Source organism: Triticum aestivum, chromosome 3B (assembly GCF_018294505.1).
Source record: "Triticum aestivum cultivar Chinese Spring chromosome 3B, IWGSC CS RefSeq v2.1, whole genome shotgun sequence".
Classification (NCBI taxonomy): Eukaryota; Viridiplantae; Streptophyta; class Magnoliopsida; order Poales; family Poaceae; genus Triticum; species Triticum aestivum.
Genome location: NC_057801.1, coordinates 30,612,894 through 30,630,417, shown reverse-complemented (window position 1 = coordinate 30,630,417; position 17,524 = coordinate 30,612,894). Strand labels below are relative to the sequence as shown.

At 51.4% G+C, this 17,524-nt stretch overlaps 1 protein-coding gene across 2 annotated transcripts in view; it reads right to left on the bottom strand.

The window, feature by feature from the left end:
• LOC123068393 (LEAF RUST 10 DISEASE-RESISTANCE LOCUS RECEPTOR-LIKE PROTEIN KINASE-like 1.2) overlaps positions 1-15,846 on the bottom strand; it is a 33,134-nt gene extending 17,288 nt beyond the window's left edge. The window contains exon 1 of one of the 2 annotated variants that reach the window (XM_044490975.1): positions 14,896-15,846. In XM_044490975.1, coding sequence (XP_044346910.1) covers positions 14,896-15,760 — 865 coding nt within the window. In that variant the 5' untranslated portion in view covers positions 15,761-15,846. Of the gene's footprint in view, positions 1-6,854; positions 14,865-14,895 lie in introns of those variants that run through there. The other variant, XM_044490978.1, reaches the window with a different exon arrangement.
• Positions 15,847-17,524: the final 1,678 nt, after the last annotated feature.

Genomic DNA, 17,524 nt, shown 5'->3' with positions numbered 1-17,524 from the left:
GAAGGGAAAAAGGGAGAAAAGGGACGACCCCCACACAATGGAACCACGCCACCATCGGGGCCCGGGCTACTTGTAAGGATTGCAACTATAGTACCCAACTATATCACTCAATCGAAGGATTTCAAGGTCACGATATGGAGCATGGCCTAGCCTAGTACTATCTTCTCCTCTAAACTCGCAACCTTGCCGGTCAATCTCTAATCTCTTGTGTCGGTGTCGATGTCAATGACCATAATCATCTACCCAATGCCAACCCAATGATGTTGGGAGAATATCGCCTGCATGTGAATATCGGGACAACACTGGCAGGTTATAGTGTGTTTGCTACGTATCGCTCATAGTGAAGGATATAGTATGTTTTCTATATATCACGCATAGCGAAGGATATAGTGCATCTGCTACAAATTGCGTGCTCCCGCACTTCTCTGCGCTTAGATTTTCCTTGCCTAATATATGTTAGGAGAAATTTTGTTTGATTTATTTTCCGATGTTCTATAAGAGAGCCTACATAGCAGTAATTGCTCCTGGTTTTCCCGCTGTGGTCCTTTTTTCTCCATTAGTTTCTTCCCTTTTCTTTTGTGTTTTCCTTTTTATTTTTATTTTTAAAATTCATGTTTTAAAAACATAACAAAAAACACTTTTTAATTCCTAAAATTTTAAGTCTGTTAACAATTTTCCAGTTAAATATTTTTACATTATTTTAAAAAAATCTATTTTAGATAATAATGAACTTATTTCAAATTCGTGAAAAAAATTGAAAATTAGCGATTTTTTGTTCTATGAGAATTATTTAAAGTGCATGGAAATTCATAAAAATATTTGGGCATTACTAAATTTTGTAATTATTTTTTAAATCTTTGTTTTTTTTCTCAAAAGTGCTAACATTTTTTAAGTTTTCTAATTATTTTCTAAAAAGTCGTGAACATTTTTTTCAAAATACTTGAATATTATGTGTACCAAATCCTTACATATTCATGAATTCACGAATATTTTCTAATCTGGCAAAAAAAATTGGGCAAAAGAAAACCGCCAGCCTGTTTTTCTCCAAGCCACATCTGCGGGTTTTTTTGAAGGTCGAGTGAGAAAAACCACGTGTACTCGAGCTAGTTTTTTGTTTTTGGAGAAGAGTGTACTTAGGTCTCGAGCTAGTTGAGCGACTTAAATAGGGCTATTGGGCTGCAGCCCACATATCCAGCTTGGGTGATTAACGGTGGTATGCCGCGAAAGTGCAGAACAAATGAAAGACAAACAAAGCATGTGCGTGCCGATATACAGGCAAGCTGGCAGCGTTGCATGTCGTGCTTACCGGCGCATGTGGAGCCGCGCAGCTCCCCGTTGCCGGGGCAGAGGCACCCGAACGCCGCGGTGGCGTTGCTGTACCGGCACCGCCCGCCGCTCGCGCCGCAGGCCGCGCAGTCGCCAAAGCCGACGCCCGCCCACTGCAGCTGGAACCCGGCCTTGAGAAGCCGGGCGTAGTCGGCAGCCGTCGTGGCCGGCCGCGCCGCCGCCTCGGTCGCGAGCGCCGGCAGGTACGAGTAGGTGCAGCTCGCCGGGATCGGGATCGGCGGCAGCGTGTCCCGGTCGTAGACCCCGCCGAGGCACGCGTAGGCAGGTCTACCGCAGCCGGTGGTGGCGTTCACGAAGCCGCGCCCGATCGGCTCCGTCCCGTTGCAGTCGTGCAGGAAATAGATGGCGCGGCTGCCTGGGCTGACCCTGAAGGGGCTGAGGGCTAGGCTGGAGGACACGTTGAAGTCGGCGCGGCACACGGCGGCGTCGCCGGCGCCGGCGGCCAGCCTGCTGTCGGAGGCGACCAAGGTGTTGCGGGCGTAGTCGATGCTGAGGACCTGGATGGCGGAGCTCCTCATGGAGGCCGTGAATGCGCTGCCGTGGCCGCCGCTGCACCAGAGCTGGAGAGCAGGGTGGCCGCAGGAGGGCTCCGGCGTGGGGCGGCCGGGGGCGCCCAGCCAGAAGGGGTACTGGATGGTGAGGTTCCCGCACGCCGCCGGCTCGCACTCGGCGTCCACCGCCGCATGGTGAAGGAGCAAGGAGGAGGACAGCAGTAGCGGGAGGATGAGCACAGCCGGAGGCATCATTCAAGCGCGCTTCTAGGCTAGCTTGTCAATGCCGGATGGGTGCTGTCTCTGTCTCTACTTGGGAAGTTGCGAGTGTGAAGCAATGGAGTCATCGGAGGGAAGATGTAGAAGCGAATGGTGTGGTTTGTTTGACTAGTCCTTCATGCATGTTTGACTTTCTTTTCGGATTAGGTTTTTAAATTCTGGCGAAAATCAACGTGAAATTTTAAATGTCTAATGGAATGACACAGCTGGGCTACTACAAGGACCGGAGGCTGCTAACCAGCCCCCTTTTGGCCTTCTTTAGGTTTGACTTGGTTTTCAAATGCCACGCTTCAGTCTGTTTGGGAGTTTGATTGGGCTTCTTCTTGGACAATCCATTTGATTGGGGTTTAATCCTCCTTTTTTTCTTTTTTTTTGTCTCAAAAAAAAAGTATGATGCCGTCAGTACGTTTGTGTATAGGATGAAGCAAAAAAACTACTGAATGCACGTATTTTTTTTTTGTGTTCCTTGTGCAGGGGACTAAAAGCATCGATATCCAGTAGTTCTCTCAAAAACCTCCCCGCTATAAGCGTGCTTAGGGACTCTTCCAATAAATTTATTGGGCCTCAAAGGCGTACGGGCGACCGCGAGTCAGGCGGCAGCCGGTGGCGAGGAAGGGCAACGTCGAGGAATGAAAATTCAGACAGGTGGTTCCCGCCAACCTCAATTGTGTTTGTAGGGAAAGTTGCATCTCTCCCTCTATATGAGGGGAAGATGAGGTGTTTTTAAGTAGAAACCCTAGAAAATTTGGGGTTTAGGGAAACTGTTGGAGCAGGCCGGAGCAGGAGTCAGAGTCGTTAAACCCATTGCCGTTGGGAAAGTTGATCTGCGCCTGGCTGCCCTTAAAGGCTCACGCCTTCTTGTCGTATGCCCTCACTGCCGACTCGAAGGAGCCAAGCTGGTATTGACGACTTATGTCCGCGTCCTTGATTTTTGACACCCACGCCCCCACGACCACTGCCGCACGCTGTGATACTTCTTCTTCTTTCACGGCGGCATCAATACATCGGTGGTGAAAGAGCGAGAGGGGAGGGGGTGCTGCGTGCTGCTCGGGTCAGTTGTGCGACGCGACATGGATCCTCGCTTCAACTCGGTGGGGGCGACCTTCAACGAATAGATCCCGCCATTTCGGGGTGGCACCGGCCGATTGAAAGCATGAACGGGTGTGTGGGGATGACTGCGGGTTAAGGGTGGAGAGCCGGTGGGTGGTGCGAGGTGGATTTGGGCTGCGTCCACATCGATGCGGTGCGAGCAAGGGGGACGGGCCGCAAGGGGGAAGGAACTTTTTTCGGAGAAGCGGCGCCGCACGAGTAAATATAAGCGGCATCTGAAGCAATGAGTAAATTTTTTTGAAGGGCTAAAGCAGACAAGGTCTTGGTTAAATTCGGTTTAATCTTTTGAAACCAATTTTTTTTTACTCCAACCAGTTTTAAGGGGCCAACTAGAGATGATCAACCGATCGATGCACATTCCTTACAAAGAAAATGTTTCTGTGTTGGAAATCGCGACGCTGACTTTGCTGGTCAAAATTATGCACTATCCTACACCCCCAGAATTTTTTATACCCATTTCGGCTGCTATGGAATACTGGAATAGAACAGATCACCCAGTCAATTGCTAACGCTGGTCCGTTCAAGCTAATCCTATTTATCACCAAAAAGTCTTGGTGCTGGGCTGCTAAGCATGCAAGCTACTGAAAGACCAGAAAATAACAATCTGCACAAGAAATTATAACAGGCACTCGAATCCACACGGAGATGTCGAGCAACTCACCGTAGTCACCGCACGTCGCCGGGTCTATGCGGCCGCCGGGGCAGAGGCACCCGAACGCGTTGGCGCCGTCCTCGTACCGGCACCCGCCGCCGGTCGCGGTGCACGCGGCGCAGTCCCCGGGCACCGTCCACTCCAGCAGGAACCCGCGCCTCACGATCCCCGCGTAGTCGTCCCACGCCCTCAGCTCCGACCCGGGCAGCACCGGGACGACCGAGTACATGCACTCCGCCGGCCCTGCCGGCCGGGCCTCGTACCTCCGCCCGATGTGCACGGACCAGGTGCCGGTGACTGTGCCGGAGCAGTTGTTGGGCAGCCAGAGCGAACCCGCGGGCGGCGGCGGCGCGCGCGAGCAGTTGTTGCAGAAGAAGAGCTCCCAGTTGGCGCCGCTGACGGCCAGCGGCGACAGCGCGAGGCTGCTGGACACGTTGTACCGCGTGGAGCGGCAGGGGTCGTCGCTGCCGGACACGAGGTTGCTGTGGTAGGCCACCACGGAGCGGTTGCCGTAGCTGATGTCCAGGAGGCGGAGGTAGGACTCGCTGAGGGTGGGCGCCGTCGCGCCGGTGGGGTCGTCGCATGTTACGCCGAAGGTCGGGTAGCCGCAGCTGGGTTCGTGGTGACCGCGCAGCCAGAACGGGTACGTGATGGTCAGGCCCCCGCACGCCGCCGGCGCGCAGCTCGCGTCCAGCGGCCGCGCGCGGCCGCCAAGCAGCAGAGGCATGAGCAGTAGTAGCACGAGCAGCATCTCGGATCGAATGGCGAAGCAGGAGGATATTTTTGGGGTATTTTATGATTGGGGGTAGTCGTCCATGGAGGTAGCGGGTGAAGCGAGCAGCCGATTTGTGTGACATTTTGGGCGTTGATTACGGAGGCTACAGAGTTTGGTCAAGGGTAGAACTGGGGGAGATGGTCTTGATCGATCCTCGCGGCATATTTAGCTATATTTTCGGATGACTTTGTGCATGTGTGCGAAAATTGGGGAGAGGTGGAACGTGTCTCAGATACTAACTGCAAAGATCTTTTTGAAGCATCCAGCGGGGGAGAAAACGTTTCCCAAGAGCTGGGAAAGGGTTTTTCTGCCTTGATTGTTTGATTCAGAATATTAGAGTCCATGGAGGATTTTCCATAAGATTAATTTGCAAACTATTTTGGAGCAAAATTTCTATCAATCAAAGAGGACAGAAAATTTTGAAGATGTTTTTTTACAATATCTCTGGAAGAGATTTTGGCAAGAAGCATAAAACCGCTAACAAATTGGAAAACGGCCAAGAAATAATGCTTGAGCTAAGTGACCATGTTGATTTCTTGAAAAGTCGATTTCTTAGTTGTACCGTAGTCTTGAGCCCCTTTTGGATTCGCCAAATATAACCAAACGGGAAAAGACGACAAAAAGTACAAAATATTATCATGTCAACCCAATTCATCGACGAAAGGAAAAAGAATAGGTTGATTTGCTAATTACCTGTCGACTGGGTTATGGTTTCAACACATAGAATATTTAATTTGCTTTTCACAAAAATGACTGTATTTTTGGGCTCCTGAAATTGTTTTATAATTTTTCAGACAACATTCACCCAGTTTTGACAAACATTTCAGTACCACCCAAATTTATAATATATAAAATCCCGCTCATTAACCTATGCCTTTTCATCTCAAGGCATGTAGTTGATGTCTGCATGGATCGACCGGATCATATAAAATTTTGAAGGGACCGCCTAGAATTCACTTACTGGAAAAGTTTTATGTTTCTGTTGTTTCGGAACGAATGCCTCTGAGCCATTGGATAAAAAACGTGTGGACATATCTTCCTTTTCTTCTCTCTTCAACCGTTTTTCCCCATGCAAATGTTCATCTTCTTCCTCGGATGTGATTTCTTCTCGAGCTCTGGCTCGCTACGCCATTCCCACCTCTCACATCATGGCGCGTCTCGCTATTCCTACATATGACGAAGTCGTTCCTTGCCTTCACCCATGACATCATGGTTCGCCTTGCCATTCTTACCTCTGGCATCATGGCTCGTCCCGCTATTCCTACATATGGTGAAGGTCGTTCCTTGCCTTCACCCATGCCATCATGGCTCGCTGTGCCATTCCTACCTCTAGCATCATGGCTCGTCTCGCTATTCCTACATATGGTGAAGTCATTTCCTTGCCTTCACCCATGACACCATGGCTCGCCGTGCCATTCCTACCTCTGGCATCATGGCTCGCCGTGCCATTCTTACCTCCGGCGAGCTCATTCCTTGCCTTCACCCGCAACATGATGGCTCGCCGCACCATTCCTACCTCTGGATAAGTATTACATTAGTTTCTTTTTTCAAGGCACCGCCTAGGAGTTTTTGTTTGAAAAGTTTTAAGTTCCTGTCGTTTTTAGAACGAATGGCTCTGAGCCGTTGGATAAAAAAAAATGTGCGGACATATCTTCCTTTTCTTCTGTCTCCATCTCCCAACATGAATGTTCATCTTCTTCCTTGGATGTGATTTCTTCTCCGAGCTCTCCTTTAGTCTTGGCCTTGCCTTCACCAGCGACATCATGACTCGACCCTGCCAAGGGCGCCGCCCTATGTCGGCATCTCCACAACACATTGTCCATGAAAATCGAGAATCAACTGATCCGAAATTTATTTTCAGTTGCATGAGGAGTAACAAATGTGTTTTCCTTTCTGTAAAACATCTGCACCTGAGACCTGATGTCAGGCTTCTTTCTAGTAATGGAGCCGGGGAGCTACATAACAAAACAAATGTGTTTCCTTAACGTGGGTTTTAACCACATGGCATGGTTGGGGGGCTACATACATATAGCTAGCCTGTCCGTTGGCTCTCACCGTCACTTTTGGCATTTGCAAACACGTTTGAGGTAATACTAATAATGGCATGCGAGATAATTAATTTCCGAAGCTTGAGAGCTATGGTAATTAGCAGGTCTAGGGAAATTAAAAAGAGGTAAAACCGAGATGAATTGACACTGACCGCCGCAGATGATGAAGTCGGACACGCCGTCGGGGCAGTGACACTCTAACATGTCGTAGACGGTGTTAACCCGGCAAAGCCCTCCGCTGTCCACGCACCCCGCACAGTCGTCGACCGTGTATTCCAGAAGGAACCCCTCCTTCATCAGCCGCCGGTAGTCCTTTCCGGCCGCCCCTGGGTAGCCCAGCACCGGCATCGTCGACACCGTGCAGTTTCCCGGCACCGCCCCCCATTTGTCTTCGGGCATGTACCGGTCGGCGAGGAACGCGAACGAGTCATTGAGCGGGCCGTTGGCGCAGTTCACGTGCGCCCACGTAGGCGGTGGCGGCCGCGCCTGCTGGTCGGTGCAGTTGTAGAGGTAGAAGAGCTGCCGGTTAGCCGCGCTGATGGTGAATGGCGCGAGGCCGAGGTCGGAGGAGGCGTTCACGCGGAGCTCGATGTCGCAGGTGCCGTCGGCGAGCTGGGCGTTGGTGATCCGGAAGGTGCCGTTGTCGTCCCCGTAATTGATCTCCCGGATCTGGTACGTCCAGAGGGAGTTCTTGAGGGAGGCCGTGCCGTTGCCGTCGCAGCTGACCTGGAAGGCCCGGTAGCCGCACTGCGGCAGGTGCGTGCCGGCGAGCCAGAACGGGTAGGCGATCCGCAGGGCCCCGCACGCCGCCGGGTCGCAGGACGTCGGCGCGGTGGTGTTTATGGCGTCGGTGGCAAGGACGGCTGTTAGCAGCAGCGTGGCTGAACAGAGCACGGCGGCGGCGGCGACACGAAACGGCGTATGCATCGCGTCGATCTTGTTGTTGCAACGGAAGGGAGGGAGAGGCCGCCGGCTACGGGATGCTGTGGTAGACGTTGAGAGGAAAGGATGATATGAGGATGATGAGAAGAAAGCACCGGGACATTCATGGATGCGTGGTTGCCGGATGTGTTGACCATTCGTCGTCAGGGAGTTTGACTGACTGAAGTGGACACCACCGGCGAGTGGCCGAGTGGGAGCTCACCCGCCATGTGGGTCCTCACGGCGGCGCTGGCCCGGTTGCCAGTGGCCGGAGGAAGGGAGGTCGTCGGTCCGGGTCTGGGGTTTGAACGCATCCTTACCTACTGCACGGAGAAACAACCTTTCCGCCTCTACCCTTTTCTGCGAGCAGGTAAAGTAAAACAGCCGCGTGCTCTGGTCGTTACCGTATCCTTGTCCTGTGGCTGTGGGCGAATAAGGGCATGTACAATGATGTCATATGGATACAGATGCTTCATGACAAAAAGTAATTTGAGGCATATGTGTTGATTTTTTCTCTCCAATGCAGGCTACTACTACTGGGCCTCATCAAAAAATAAAAAGTGAATCTCACTACACATGCATCCCTCATCTTCACTTCAACTTTTTCCAACTTTATGCTCCGGGTCACACTTTTCTCTCCAAGCACCCGCCTCCTGGAGAGGATCCTGCTTCCCCATCCGAACCTACTTTTTCTGTCATCCGATCCTACATGGCATGTGAGGCATCACCCTGGGGCTATGCATTGGCCATGCCCTAATACGCACAGTGACCGGGGAGAACGTATCATGCATATATTTTCGGCTTTCCGCCCTCACGGGAGAAGGTAGTATCATTCATACGCGTGGACTGTCTTTATTTTCTCAAACGCGTTGCAGTAGTTTGTAAACGAGCGGAACATTTTTTTTTCATAGTAATACGTGTCTCATTTATATCACAAGGATCATAGTACAAGCCACGTACATACCGACCTGACAAATCTGAAAAGACAGCAGAACGCCAGCCTTTGCACACAGGAACACCAGCCAAGAAGTAAAATTACAAACAAGACTAAAGAATCCTCTGAGCTTGACGCCAACGCCCGTCACCTGCCTCTGACACCACCATAGCAGCCACCAAAGGAGAAAATGACGGATCGCCTCCACACCCAAGCTCGACGCGGCTCCATCGCTGATATGCAGCTTTGCGGACCTCCAAGGTGGCTCGCCAATAAAGGCGAAGCCATTGCCGTTGAACGAATCAGACCGAGGCAACACCCCGGACACGCCATCGAACTTCAGATCTGGCTCCCCCGCCCAACTAAGACGTTGGTGGAGAAAACCATACCTACCTGCCACGAACCACGAACCGAAATCCACCATCTTCCAGATGCCATCGATGCAGACCACAATCTGCATCCGCTCCTGGACTACCTCCCAAGCTCCACGCCGGCGCTGGAGCAAACGTCGTCGCAACGGCGGAGCCCGAGGACACAGGTCCACCACGAGGATGCCGCCGCCGCACCATCCTGGCTTGAACAGTCTGGTTTTCAAGTCCACCCCAAAGCGGATCGCCTCGTTGGGGAAGGATCTGAAGATTTATTAATCGACGCCGCCATCGCCAGCGCCGAAGCCATGACGATGAACAACCCAAAATCCTAAAAAACTAATGCCTAAAACAATCCACACGCTTGGATCCGGCGATCCCCCTCACCATTGACGACCGAGGTCATCAGCGGAGAGGAGCCGCCGGAGGACGGCGGCGGAGAAAGGCGCCCTGACGGCAGGAGGCGAGCGTACGATGCTCTAACTGAATTGGCGGATTCTTGAGCAAACGAGCGAACATTATACAGTAGCTAGTACTCCAGCTTACATGTTAAGCCTCTGTATGCGTACGTAGACTTGACTCAGGAGTCCTCCGAATCGGACAAGAGGCGTTACGCCTGCATGACTGCACGCATGCATGCATCGACGTGGGGCCCATCCACCCAAATTAGTTTATGGTTCTATTTCTATCTAGAGCGCCACCACACGAGACGCCGCCACGGCGTTCCAGCCGCCGTCGCTGGCACGGCAAGGTTGACTACGAGTGAACGAACGAAGATGATAAACCAAGGAGCTTAGCCTTTGTCTTCACCAAACATCCCAAAGGCTCCTTCACCTTCGCTCCTTTTTTTACAACCACTCCATCACTTCTCGTACTCACTACCAACTATCTGTAACTGATGTGTGGTACGTCTATTTCATCTCATTATATATTTTCTCTCTACCAAATTAACTAATCTACACACCCTTTCCCTATAATTTCCTTGCTTTTATATACCACATGTTCTCAAGCTCTTTCTCCAAGACGTCTTTCTAATTTGGTATCTTATTGTGCGCCAGTGTCGGCGCTCTCCTCGAGTATGCTAGCTAGTAGCTGGTCAGTGTGCGTGCGGTGTCGTTTCCTTCCCCCTTTCTTCTCCGCCTTCAGGATCTAGATGTGTCAGCTACGGTCACCATGGTTCAAGGCCATCACCGAGGGAGGTTAGGATTAACGGGGTTCGATCTAGGGTTTTTGCATTTCTTTAATTTTTTAGGTCAAAGCTTGTAAAATTTTATTCAAAGGCTCGTTTAGATAGTTGAAAGCTTTAGTGTTTTGGGGGGAAAGCTTGTGTAGCAACAATAGAAAGCTTGGTTATTTGTTCCTTAAAATGCTTATAAGAAATAGTTGTGCTTTGCGGATTGTTTGTTGAAAGTTTGATGAATGTTGGCGTTGGACTAAAGCCAATCAATTAATAATGGTTCAAACTCGCTTTTCTTTTGTAATGGTTGTTTTTTTTTCTATGGCTTCAAAAAACAAGGCTGCGGTTGAATAGTGTCACAACCAAGGTTTTGGATCCCGAGTGGACCCTTTTTTTCGAAGGGTACCGAAATTGCGGTTACCACGTTAACCCCGAAATACCAAAAAAAAATCGGACGAAATTTATAATCAAATTTTGAATTCAAATTTTTTGAGGTCGATATATGTATGTATTCAAAAAGCGAGCGACCACATTCGAACCCGAGACTGGATGATGCGGAGAGAATTTCTTTGCCACTACGCCATGACCAGTAATGTTCTTATAGAGGGATGCCTTATATTTAACTAGAAGGTGGGCGTTTGGATTAAAAAATTTGAAAAATATTTGTTTTTTTTTGCTCGGTATGAGTGTATTTCGTGGGGGGACAATAAACGCGGTAACTACTCGAGATCTCAAAATTTTGAGCGGCAACCAAAACGCTGGTCACAACTGGATATGGAAGTGCATGTCGGAAAAATGAGAAGTCCAAAAAGGAACGCTTGGGCACAACAAGCGCACTTGTCGAAAGTAGTGATTGATGCTATGGATGACCACGAATTATCAGTCACTTTTTCCGATGGCGAACATCGGGTGGTGCTAGCACGAGTACATTCATAGCAACGTGTTTGTCTCTACTATTAAAGGAGGATCGAACGTCGTGATGGTTCGACCACATCCCCACCTCCCCCCTTCGTACGACAACCATCGCGCGCGAGGGCTATGCCCACAGCAGCCCAAAAATCCAACTCCAAATCAGCCCACGCACAGAAAACCACGACCAAGAAAAAAACAGTTCGGCTCAAACCACAAACGAGATGCATGGCATTAATGCGGTAAGAAAACACTGGAAAATAGCCACGACCGACTCCCCATGACGCGCGCCCCAACTCTCTCCAACCCCCTCCTCTTCTTTCTTAGTTGGAGTCAGCCCAACTCCTCCAACCCCATCGATTCCAATCTCATCTCTCCCGAGAAACTTCAGTGGACTCGGTCGTGGCGACGAGGGGTGATGGCTCGCCCTCTCACCGTTGAGTCCTGCTCCGTCTCTGCCCTCCATCCACTTGCTCCAAGATGTCTTCCGCGGCCGGCAGCTTCCCCGATTTGGGGTTGTGGCAGCTGTGAAGTATGCGAGGAGGGTGTGCGTCCTCCTGTATGAGAATCCGACGGGTCGTCTTCATCGCAGGCGGCTACGGCGAGGACCAACAGCTCGAACTTGACGCCCTTTGCGTCCGTCAAGGACAGTGTCACAGGTGCGTAGATCTTTGATCTTTTCCTTCGATGCCATTGTCTGATTGTCTCCGTTCCTGTGAAACCAGTATTCCGCCTGGCCGGCGCTTTCGCTCGATGGCAAAATGAACACATAGCAAACCTGGTTTGCCTTAAGGGGTTAAATCAGCTAACAATGTAGCTAGCTAGCTTTGCCTTGAGATGGATCCAATTGGTGGATTGATTGATCGACTAGCAGGTGGATTCTATTGATCGACTAGCAACGCACGCGCACACTGGTATGTGACGTATTTACTGTTTATACTTCAACTCACGGTGATAAAACCTAGGAGCTACATGTATCACCTTTCTAAGTAGAATTAGAATTTCTATATTACTTTGGACAAGCAATCGTTGGTGAAATCTGGCTATATGCACGTGAGATCTATAGGCACCCAACAGAGAGAACTATCAAGCTGCTGATTTCACCATTTTATCTAGAGTTCTAGACTCATTGTGCTAATTCAAGTAGTGCTAAGCAATCATCTAACCTAACTATTAGTCTATTACTAGATTTATTGATATAGTTCATGTTTTGCTGCTTTTCCATTTTTTGCGAATGGAGCGGATTCTGAAATCGCATGTGTTCAATTAGGTTTTGATCGGCCAGCTTGAGTAGTAATTGTTTTTATTGTCCCATTTGTTCTTTCATATAGGCTACCTTGCTATGTTGTACTATAAGATACTTCATATAGGAGGTCAAGCTTAAGGTACAATTCTCAACTTGTCGAGAATCATGATAATCATGATATTTGCCTGCTTCAAAATGCTCCCTGAGGTGTTAGTTGACAGTCCTCTGAATAATATTTGTTTGTTTTTTTTTTTTTACAGAATTTGACCATTTGTGCAGGCTTTCGTTCATCATGGATCGACCTTAGTCTTAACGATTACCCTATCAAACATGTAACCCCTGTGATGTGGTGCTCAATCCTGCTATTTCTTAGTCCATTAGTTTTTATGCATTTTAACCTCAGAGATTTTATTAATTTTCAGTTGGTTTCTAACTAGAGATGCACATAAATAACTTTGTTCTGATTTTCATAAAAGAAATATGGCATGCACCTAGCTAGAGGTTATTGACTATATGTTGCAACCCATTTTATTATGTTGGTCTTTCTTGACACCATTTTCTATTGTAGGTTATTGAACATAAACAACAAGAGAATGAACAGAAGTGTGTTGGGTGAGGCCCGGATACAACATCTCACTTCTTGTTTTTGGAAATCATATATACTTAATTCCAAGAGGTCACCAGCTAAAGGGATGGTACAATATGATTTATTTTTTTGTCACTAAGCTTGACAATATCTCACCAACTGTAGCAGTAATGTGACTCGATCTGTAGGTTGTGCTTGGCAATGAAATAGAAATTTTGCTGCTAAGGTATCGAGGTACGGACAAAAATATTGCCTGTTTTCGTTTGTATGGTTGTGGTCATAGTCTATTTTATGCCTGTATAATTTTCTGTGGTTGTGAACTATATTTAGCTCCACGTAGAAATCGAAGATTAATCTTGTTTAATCCTTTGAGTGTATACTAAAGTTCCTGTTACTCTAGCAAGCAATTAATTGACTTACCGAAGAACTACATGGAAGAGAGATATGTTTGATTTGTTTTGAACTGATTGCAAGAAATATATGTATGGCACCTACAACTCTGTTCTCAAAACATATAGGAAAATGTATGAAGATGGCACGCCGGCCGGAGTTTTGGCCGTTCGCCCGCTACCACGCGCTCCTGTTTCCGCAAGCCCCGCAAATCGCGCTGCCCTGCTGCAGGCCAATCTCATCTGCGAGGCCGCTCTCTACCCTTGCATCCCCACCCCCTCCCCACCCCCTGTTGCAGCCCAATTTCGCCGGCGAGGCCGTCGTCCACCCCCGCATCGGCCCCTACCTCGCTGCAGCCCAATCTCACCGGTGAGGTCGTCGTCCTTCGCATGGCCGGCGATTCTCCTAGCTCACCATCTCCAGTTCCTCTCCGCACGGCCAGCGATAGCTCCTAGCTCACCATCTCGGCGAGGTACACCCAAGGCACGAGAAGCTGTGACGACGGGGTGCACCTGACATGGGGATGGGATGGGCGAGGACATCACCGGAGCTGCAAGCTACAACCGGCATCACAAATTGCTACAACCGGTGTCCTTGTTCGCTACATGCTATCATGAAGATGCATCCCGTGGAACAAAAATCTACAACTGGCAAAAGAAAAATCTACAACTCGCTGACCATTTTGCTGCAAGCGGCGAAGGTGAAGATGCGGACAGCGAAGGTGAGCATCGGGGCTGCGACGATGGGCCGTGGCCTGTGGAAGCTGCAAACTAATGCGCCAGTGCTGCAACCGCCCTAGAAAAAGCTACAACCAGCGGCCGGTTTTTGTTGCATCGGCGACGATGATTTTTTTGGCATGTGAGGTAGATGACTGCTACTGGCGACCAAGGAAGATGCATCCCGCTGGAGAAAATGCTACAACCGGCAATAGAAAAAGCTACAACTCGCGGCTATATATGTTGCAAGCGGCGATGTTGAAGTTTTGGCCGCCGATGCTACGACCAAAAAAGCTGGAACCGACGATTTCTTTTGCTACCATCGTCGGAGCAAAAAAACGTGACATCGGCGATCCAAGAGAGGTTGTAACGACGAGCAGCTGGGTACTGCGACGAGCGGCAACGGTGAGGGAAAGGACGCGGGTGCTTTCGCGTCTCGCCGGAGCACACACTCGCGGTGGCTAGGGCAGGGACATGTCACTGGCGGATTTGAACCAAGACGCGTGCGCGGGGCAGAGGGGGAAGAAGATCATGACATGGGGGAAGGCGGATCGGACGGCCCCTGCCTGTTGGATCGGGCGGCAGGAGGCCGACCGGCCCAAATTTGGGTTGGCGCGCCGGCGCGTATCATTGCTCAAACATATTGTTATGAAATATTTGATTTATTTTGAGCAATGTCTCATGTCTAAGTCTATTGTTCCGTGGCAACGCACGGGCATTCAGCTAGTTTTAGTCTAATGTTGGTGTCGATTGGCTTCGGGCGGGCACCAGCACTACTGCGTACATATGATCTAAACTTAAACCCTTTTGGGTGCGTACCAGCTAGTTTGAACTAAAGTGGCAGACTTTGAAAATGAAAATGCTTTCGCTCTAAAGAAAAATATAGGCTAACAGAAAGTTGCAGAGAACAATCTCAGCTGATCGAAGGCGATACAGTGTTGCGTACCTGAAGATTTGGGTGCGCCCCATGCAGAAGTCGTCGTTGCCGTCCTGAAGCACGTGAACGTCCATGCATCTCGCGCCGCATGCCGACGGTGACCGCACAGGCCGCCGGATTTCTCGCAGCCGCCGCACTCCCCCATCGCCTCCGGCCTCCAGCTCAGCTCGAACCCCATGTTCAGCGCCGGCACGACGGCGTCCAGCGGGCCGCTGGATGCCGCGCCCGTCCTGCCGAGCAGGGACCTCCTGAGCACCGGCATTCCCACGACGTCCTGGCACAGCCCGGCGTAGCCGTACGGCGTGAGGTCGTCGCCGTCCCGGAAGACGTACGAGTGGTGCCGCCCGTCGCCCTCCAGGCACGCCACCTGGTGCGCCGCCGGGATGCCCATGAAGGAGCAGTGGATGAAGAAGGTCAGGTTGGCGTCCCTCGCCGTCAGCGACAGCGGCGAGCCGTCCGGGAGGGTGAGGTTGCGGCCCACGAGCGGGCACGTGTTGGACCGGGAGAAGACGCCCAGGTCGAACAGGGACACCGTGCGGTCGCCGTACAGGATGTGCGTCACCGCGTAGTCGCCCGACGGGAGCCGCAGCACCGGCGTGTCGCGCCGGCACTCCAGCCGCAGGCTCGGGTACCCGCAGTGGTGGGAGCCGTTCAAACTGCCGTTCCCGCCGTCGATCCAGAACGGGTACCGGATGTCCACCGCGTGCCCGCACCGGTACGACGGGCAGGCGGACGTGCTGCCGGCGGTGGTGTTGTTTGGATTTGGGACTCTCTCTGTGGCCGCGACGCCGGCGACCACGACGATGACGATGCTACTAGAGAGGAAGAGGAAAAGGTGGAGGTGACAGGTAATCGGGAGCGTCACCATCGCCATTGTTGCACTCCACTCACGGATGGCTTTGCCTCTGCCTTTGCGACAGGAGATTCCATCAATTCTTGTTGAACCAGCAGCCGGGAGTGAGATCATGCGTAATTGATTGTTACCATTTCGCGCGGGGGCAACTCCATTTCATCCAAGATGTGTGACGACCAACTGAAACTGAATGAAGAGAGATGTGCTATTTGCTGAAATCCTGCCAACGTACAAATTCCATATAATAGATAATGCTCATGTGCATGTATCTTGTTCTGGACGTGCCAACAGCTTCACCGAAGCATACCAAAAAAGAAAGAAAGAAAGAAACAGTGCTAAGGGAATGTGCATGTATCTTGTTAATTAAAGAAGTACAGATTCAGCATATGATGATCTGAACCAAAACCTGAAGCAACCAGCACCGGAGGCTGACATTTGGGCCAATATGTTGAAACCTACGCGAGACGTCATCAACTTAGCTGTTTCTGACATACACATCACCTCTAGGTAGGTTCATCTTGTAAACAGGATAGAGTCATCTGTACCTCCAAATGTTGGGCATTGCATCGTTGGCAATTCAAATGGGGTTTTGGAACAAAGTATATGCCCGATGTCCCCCTCCCCCGAGCGCCCCTCCCCAACCCCGACCACCGCAGCCCCAAGCACGCCGGTGGACCTGTCCGGCCACCGTCGTCCAACGCAAGGGGACATCAGCCCACGCTGCCTCTCTTTCAGCCCCAGCTCCACCCCTTCACCCGCTGGATCTGACGCAAACCCCAAAAGAGCCACCTATAGGGAGGCACTTCTATCCTCGGCCATTAATGGGGAACCCAGGTCTGCTACCGCCAGCCCGGTCGCCTTGACTGCTGGCTCGGGCAATCTTCAAGCGCCCCTTCCGGGCTCCTTCGGCGCCGCAGCACCCCCTGCCGTCCAAGCTGCAGAGGTTAATGCCTCGGCGTCCGCTTCGGGGTCCTTTCAAGCACCGCATGCGGGCGGCCGCAGAGCCGCGTCCCCCTCTCTCGTGCAAGCCGGCAGGCCTTCCGCTGCGCCTGCCCCTGCCGAGGGACCTTGGACGGTGCAGAGGAAGAAAGGCTGGTGGCATAAGGAGAGGAAAGCTCAACAGCACGCGCGCCAGAACAGCACTAATGGCGGCAGGCGGCGCCAGCAGCGTCATCATGACTCCGCTGCCCCTGCTCCCCCCCCCCCCCCGCGGTCCGCCACCGGAGCTGAAAGCTCTTCTTAAGGAGAAGGCGGCAGGCAAGTGCTTCAAGTGCTTTGCTCGAGACCACCGCATCGGTGATTGTCGGGATACTCCCACCTGCCTCCTCTGTGGCTGCTCCGGTCACAAAGCCCGTGGGTGCCTCAAGTTTCAGTTCGACTTTCCGCCTCTCCAGCTGCCTTCGCGTCCTCCTGCTCACCGTCGCCTCCTTTTTCCTGCCGACCATCCTATCCCGCGCTGTCAGCCTACCGCCTCTCGCCTCACATTCCCACCAGATCATCCCAACTCCCTGCGACTTCCAGCCAGAGAGCGCCTCTCCTTCCCTCCGCTGCTTGCCAATCCGCCTCCGCCTCCCCTTCCAGCTTCGCTTCCCCCCGTTGCTCCGGCCCAGCCTGACCGCCCCAGCATGGAGTTTGCGTACTCGCGTGATGAGCCGCAAAACCGGCCTTCCATGGTGACGGGCTGTGTCCGTTTCTCGTTGGCCATGATCTCGGCCGAACGTGCGAACGAGCGGCACGGCGCTATCCTGATCACGGTGGGCACGCACCCGGCTCTCACCATGGGGC